We start from the raw sequence: 6,929 nt of genomic DNA, 5'->3' as shown, positions 1-6,929 counted from the left end.
CAGTCACACAGGGTCACTCACGGTGTGCCAAGGCCCAGAGCAGTCACACAGGGTCACTCACTGCGTGTCAGGCTCGTGCAGCATCACGAACACGGCCCATTCCCACAGCCCCTCGCTCTCCAGCTGGGCAGCATAGCTGGTGTTCAGCACCCCCCCAGCTCTGCTGGGACAGGTGGGAGTAGTTCAGGGCCCGGAGCACCTCCCACAGGTGCCAGCTGAGGCGGAAATCCAGCGGGTCAGAGGTGACACTCCTGGGATCCAGCAGCTGGTCAAGCTCATAGGACCTGGAGAGGAAAACAGTGGTAACTCCAAGAGCTGATTGTGCCCACAAAATCAAATCCAATCCCTTCCCTTCACCCACCTCCATGTGTGTGATTTATATCGGTGTGGGTGTTTGGTTTTTGTTTTGTAAGAAGAAAAATAACAGTATTTACTACTAAAATTCCTTTGAGTCTGCACCAAGACTATCACCCCTTTTCCTCTGTAGGTGCTCCCCTGCAGATTTCTCACTGCCTTCAAAACAGGCAGCTACAGAGAAGCCTTCCTGCACTCTTCAGACACAGAAAGGACCTAAAAAGCCCACAGATGTGCCCCAAAGCCTAAGGTTCCCCATGTCTACCATCCCCAGGTGTGACACCACCTTCTGTCAGGGGGTACATGTGGGGCTGATTTTGGACTGCTCTAAGCGGTTCAGGCTGATTTCATAGCTCTGCTTTGTGAACTCAGGAAGTCACTGACTGATCATGGATTGAACTCTTTGCCCACTTACCTGTCACTGTAGAGCTTTAACAAATGGAAGCAGACATCTCTCAGGGGCCTTCCTGCATTGTCATCTTCTTCAATGACACACCCAGAATCTTCCAGGTAAGGAGGCAGAGGACAGCAAGCATATTTTTCACACTCTGAGGTGTTCTAGGGACATAGTTTTAACAGTAAGTTTAAGGATAATATTCTGATCAAAACTGAATTCCACAGCTCAGCAGGCTCAGGAGAATCTTTCTGCTCCAAAGAAGGTGCAACCAACTGCACCTGCAGTTGGAACCTCCCCAGAACTATGGACCAACATGAAAAACCTGAACCCAAAATGCTCTGGCAGGTTCATGTCTCACACTGAGCTCTTACAAACCCCTGCCTGGAGGTACAGCCAGCTCTCACACACAGCCTGTATTCCTGAAGGATTTTATAGCTGGAAAACCACATAGGGCTTGATGAAATGAAGCAGGTGCATCCCAGTGAGCCTTCTCTCTGTAGCTAAGCAGGGTCTGGGCAGCCAAGAGCAGCACTGAACTCACTGAGTCAGTCAGAACAGTTTAACTGAAAACTTTCACCAGAGGTGAGTATTTAGAAGTGCTGGACACTGTATACAGAGAACACTAAATATTGAAGCAAGCATCAGTGACAAGATTCCAGACTTGCTGCTGTGCTTAGGCTGCCTTGAGGATGGAGGGCTGAGCTGGCTTTAGTTAAATCATTAAACATGTTTTTCAGCAGAACCCTTTGTCCTGCTGCACAGAGAGCTGAGAGCTCTGCAGCAGCACTCAGGGCTCTGCATAATGCATGGAGCCACACGGGGTGTGGGACCGGGGCTGGGGGGGCACACACAGGGTGTGGGGCACCACAGGCTGCTGGACAAGGCAGCTGAGGATTAATGATCCCAGTGGGAAAACAGGCTGCCTGGCTCAAAAGGGCCTTCCTGCTGCTGGACACTGTCCCTCTTCCTAATTTTCTCCAACTGTCAAACAGCTAGACAAAACCTGGAAGCACTCCATAAATGAGTTTTCTCCACAGAATTTATGATTCTATAGAATCACAGAATGGTTCAGGTTGGAAAGGACCTTAAAGCCCATCCAGTGCCACCCCTGCCGTGGGCAGGGACACCTTCCACTGTCCCAGGCTGCTCCAAGCCCCAATGTCCAGCCTGGCCTTGGCCACTGCCAGGGATCCAGGGGCAGCCCCAGCTGCTCTGGGCACCCTGTGCCAGGGCCTGCCCACCTTTCCAGGGAACAATTCCTGCCCAATCTCCCATCCAGCCCTGCCCTCTGGCACTGGGAAGCCATTCCCCCTTGTCCTATACTCAATCCCACATTCAGCGATTCCTGGCTGCTCATAGGAGCCTCTGTGCCCCACCAGACAGGCAGGAGCAGCCTGAAGGGCTCCTTTTGGGCAGGAGGGAGTGACCCACCTGAAAGGCCGACTCGTACATGGCCAGGGCCTTGGAGATGGACGCCGTGGGGGGCAGCAGGTACCAGAGGTGCACGGCCACGCAGCGCTTCCAGTCCAGCAGCGAGCACACGTTGATGCTGATCCTCTCGGAGAGCCGCCACACCTGGGGACACAAACCCTGCTCAGCCACAGGCCTGCCTCACGGGCCGGTGAAACACAGATTTAGAAGAAACATAAAGATTTTAGTTATAGGCTAGCTGTGTTGGAATGGGTGGAATAGGAAAGAATTTGAGCCCAGTGAGAGTTAAATAAAATAGTTTGGAGAGCTGGACCTGAAATAGGGTTTTAGATGTTAGTAACTGATTGCCAAATAACTGATGATCTGTCATTTGCATGTTTGTTTAGCTGTGCTTAGAATTAGGAATAAAACATTGCTAAGTTGGTGTAGGGAACACGGACAACTACCAATTTCCTCCCTTGGTGGGAACCCGTTCAAAAGCCACGCAAAAAGAAACTTAGAGGTCACTAAAGTAATTAGGATTGTTAAAGCTCAGAAAGGCAAAAAGGTCAAAATGAGGAAGATGAGTTACTTCATCTTTTTTTAGGACCACTGACCCAATTCAAGACCACCGACTCCATTCAGGACACACACTATGCATGCTTAATGACATTTAAGCTCATTTCCATATGAAGCGGAGAATGGGAGGTGTTAATGTCATGAATATGCATTTGTATTTTGGATATTCATAATATTTGGAAATAAAAGGTATCATGTTTGCTTGGATCGGGGCCCTGCGTCTTAGGGAGCTATCCCACGCAGTGCCCGGTGCCAAATCAAACATGCACTTTCTAACTCTGAACTGTTAGAGAGTTTTTGTCCGTCTCAGTTGGATAGCGATATGAGATCGATATTCATATGTGGGTACCTCACCGGGTGTGCAGCAGCAGGAGGTGGCCCTGGGCGAGCAGCCCCCTCCCTGCACTGCCCGTGGCTGTGTGGGGAGGGCTCTGAGGGGCTCGGGGGTCCATCCTTACCGGCTTCCCCGCCAGCAGCGCGAAGAGGCGCAGCCGCTCCTCCTGGATGAAGCGGTCGCTGTGCAGGCGGTGCCAGTCCACGAGCTGCAGGGTCAGCAGGTCCCGCACGGGCTGGCTCCCGGCCAGCTGTGACAGCAGCAGGGCCAGGCGGTGGTCACCTGCAGGGACACGCTGTGAGCCTGGGACACGGCTGCACACCCGGGCTGCGGGCACAGCTTAGAGCCCAGGAGGCTTTGGGTTGGGAGGGATCCTGAAACTCATCCTGTTCCAGCCCCTGCCATGGACAGGAACACGTTCCACTAGACCAGGCTGCTCCAAGCTCCATCCACTGGGGGATGGAACACTTTCAGGGATGAGGAGGCCACAACTCCACTATTTCTTACAAAATAAACCACTCCATAAACGCCTGGGAAAACAGGACCAGGAGGAGGAGACAGAGGAAAGGGTAGAGCAGTGTCCTCAAGGGAGACAAATGAAGTTTAATGTGAGCTGGTACAACAGACAGGGATAAAACCTGCCATAAGGCTCTGAAAATACATGTTTTTAACCCAAATGTAAAACATCTGAACAGAAGCTCAATTAAAAAGAAGATTCATTAAAAATTCAAAGGAGTGACTACAAACACTCCCAGTTCCAAATGCAATCCAGCAGCACTTCCTAACTGGGGGTAGCTGACAGAGCCAGAGTGAGGGGGACTGGGGACTCCAGCAGCTCCTACCCAATCTTCAAGGCCAGGTGGAATGGGGCTTGGAGCAACCTGGGATAGTGAAAGGAGTCCCTGCCCATGGCAGGGGGTGGGACTGGATAATCTTTAAAGTCCCTTCCGACCCAGCCCATTCCATGATTTTGTGGTCACTGACAAGGGAACATTCCACATGCAGAGCAGCCAGTGACTAGGAGCTCTCAGAGTTTAAACTCTCTTTGTGCATCTCCTTCCTCCTCTACACAAAAGCTGAGACTTAAAGAATCAGGGAATATCCTGAGTAGGAAGGACCCCCAGGGATCACCCAGTCCAAGCTCTGTCCCTGCCCAGACACCCCAACAATCCCAGCCTGGGCATCCCTGGCAGCGCTGCCCAAACGCTCCTGGAGCTCTGGCAGCCTCGGGGCCGTGCCCATTCCCTGGGGAGCCTGGGCAGTGCCCAGCAGCCTGGGGTGCTCACCTGCCTGCTGTGCCAGCCTGCAGGCCTCGCCGATCCTCTTCCCGGTGAGGCAGCTGAACACGGCCTCGACGTGGCTGCCGTGCCGGGACAGGGACACCTCGTCCTCGATGCGCCCGGCCGCCGTCTCCGAAAGCCAGCGCGAGAAGGCCCTGCGGCGCTCCAGGGCCAGCACGTACTCACTGGGCTCCTCCAGGCTGGCCTCCAGCTCCTTCAGGTTGCCCCAAATAGCTTCACATAATGTCCAGGCCAAGCACCAGTGCTTCACAACGGCTGTGGGGACATACACCCAGCATCAGGAGTGAAAACACAGAACTCAGAGGGGCTCATGTGATGGTAACCCTGGCAGGTTCACTGCCCCACCCTGGAGGGGTCACTGTCCCCAGTGTGTTTGGAAGGGGCTGCCAGGGAGGCTTGGAGTGCCCATCCCTGGAGATGTCCCAGGAAGGGCTGGAGGTGGCACTCAGTGCTCTGGGCTGGGGACAAGGTGGGCATGGGGCACAGCTGGGCCTGGCTGGGCTGGGAGGGCTTTTCCAGCCTAAACCACTCTGTGAAAAGAATCATTTCATACTCACTCTCTGCCACAGTGGGATCCTCAGATGCTTTCCTGGCCCAGTCGGCATAGTCATGGATAGCAGAGACCCCAGGATTGGGGGCCAGGAGGGGACAGGGCTCATCCATATGGACAGTGCTGTGCTTCAGCTTTATCTCCAGAGGGGTGAGATACAGCTCCTTGTCTCTGTCCATCTTCCATTGCTCCAAGCTCAACTTTTCCACATGAACCTTGAAAGGGGATTCTGTGAGTCTGGAGGAAAAGAGAAGACAGACCAGGTAGCAAATGTCCTGCATGTTCCCCATGCAAGTGGAGCAGCTCATCCTGCAGCTTGTCCTAATTAACATGACAGTAAAACATGACCCAAGGCACAAAGATCCTGGTGAGACACTGGGATTTGGAGCCAGGCTTTGGGACCCTGAACAACCTGGGGTAGTGGAAGGTGTCCCTGCCCACAGCAGGGGGTTGGATCAAGATGGTCTTTAAGGTCCCTCCCAGCCCAAACCTTCTATGATGTGGCAAATAAACCGTGACTCACTGAGCTCTCCAAAGGCAGCGAGCACACCTTCACCCCAGCTCATTCCTCAGCACTTCAGATATGCTGCAGAACATCCAGACAAGCTTTTGGCTGCACTTAAATGGTGGGACTGGGCTATATTCCAGTCAAGTTCAGGTATGGAGACCCTAAAGCCTGTGTGCCACTGGATGCACAGGCAGAACTGAAGGTGTCTGGGAACTGAGAAGCTGAACAAGAACTTCCTCAGGTAGGGCAGATGTCCTCAGGGAGAAACAAGAGACTGGAAGCTTTCTGGACAACAACTCTGAACTTTCTCTGTAACCTCGTGCTGGGTGACAGTGCTATTTGGTTAAAAAAAGAAATCCTCTTACTATGCTATTGCAGGATCTGACAGAGATGCTGTTGTGGAGAAGAGCCATGGAGGAGATCTCCACGGCTAACACCATCCTGCACCACTCCTGCACGTCAGAAGGACAGCGAGCTGCAGGCAGGATCCCATCAGCCACCAAGAGCGAGCATGCCACACCCACCCCGAAGGAAGCCACTACTCACGATTTGGGAGCCACGGGAGTCGGCAGGAATCCATATTCCACGGACTCCAGCTGAGCATCTTCCACTTCACTCGAGCCACTCAACTGATCTCCACAATTGACCAGTGTCCAGTTGGGTCCCCAACCAACACGGAACGAGCGCCCCATGAAGAGTCCCATATCCATCAGGAGCTTCCCTTTTCCATAGGTGATGGACCTCTCCAGAGGGACGAGCCCGCGCTGCCTGCGGACCCCGACTGCCTTCACCTGCACCTCGGGCACTGCCGGGGGCACGGCGAACGCCGAGGCCAGCGGGGACGCCGCCGACCACAGGGCAGCAGAGGGGGGGCTGCCCAAAGTCCTCGGGCCCTTGGCATCTGCCACAGCAGCACTCGGTGCTTGGAAAAGGACATTGGCAAACTTGGATTGCAGCAGCCCAGCAACTGGTGGGGAGAAGCAGGAGGAACGTTTCAGTGGAAGGGCACATGGATTTCAGGGGAGATTCTGGCACACTGGGACATTGAAAGGGATTTCAGGAATGCCTGGAATTCCCAGAGCAGCCAGTGGCAAACATTTGGATGGTGTGACGGGAACATGGAGCTCAGTGTGACTGTCTGCAGTGCTGAGTCCTGCTGACCCTCCAGCACTGCCCAAAGGAACACATGGGGTGCTCCCAGGAACGGGAAAGGCACAGCCCCACCCCAAACTGGGCCGTTCCCAAAGAAGTCCCTAATTTAATGTTGGAATAGGGACATCAGACCAGAAGTGGGGTGTCAGACACGGATCAGCAGGGCTCACGCTGGCCCCACACACACCTCAGGTCTGTTCCTGTCAATCACGTGGGCTTGGAATTGATTAACAGATATGAATTAATGGGTTTTCTCAATCAGGGAGCATCCTCCTGCTTGCTCCCAGAGGTATTCCTCAATATCCCTAAGGAAAGCACCATTTAGTAGGTGCAGCACTGGGTGT

At 53.6% G+C, this 6,929-nt stretch overlaps 1 protein-coding gene across 1 annotated transcript in view; it reads right to left on the bottom strand.

Annotated features, from left to right (window-relative positions):
- Positions 1–6: 6 nt before the first annotated feature.
- The window catches only part of LOC121672269 (nuclear pore complex protein Nup98-Nup96-like), a 35,863-nt gene continuing 28,940 nt past the window's right edge, over positions 7–6,929 (bottom strand). Inside the window, 8 exon segments of the mRNA XM_042044872.1 lie at positions 7–159; positions 161–284; positions 770–912; positions 2,183–2,326; positions 3,199–3,356; positions 4,361–4,630; positions 4,933–5,162; positions 5,980–6,400. Coding sequence (XP_041900806.1) covers positions 58–159; positions 161–284; positions 770–912; positions 2,183–2,326; positions 3,199–3,356; positions 4,361–4,630; positions 4,933–5,162; positions 5,980–6,400 — 1,592 coding nt within the window. The 3' untranslated portion in view covers positions 7–57.

The sequence above is a fragment of the Corvus kubaryi genome, unplaced genomic scaffold (genome assembly GCF_017639235.1).
Source record: "Corvus kubaryi isolate FWS band 111438036 unplaced genomic scaffold, C.kubaryi_AGA036_p1.0 46028, whole genome shotgun sequence".
In the NCBI taxonomy this organism is placed as follows: domain Eukaryota; kingdom Metazoa; phylum Chordata; class Aves; order Passeriformes; family Corvidae; genus Corvus; species Corvus kubaryi.
Note: the sequence above shows the minus strand (reverse complement) of the source record. Positions and strands in the feature narration are given on the sequence as shown.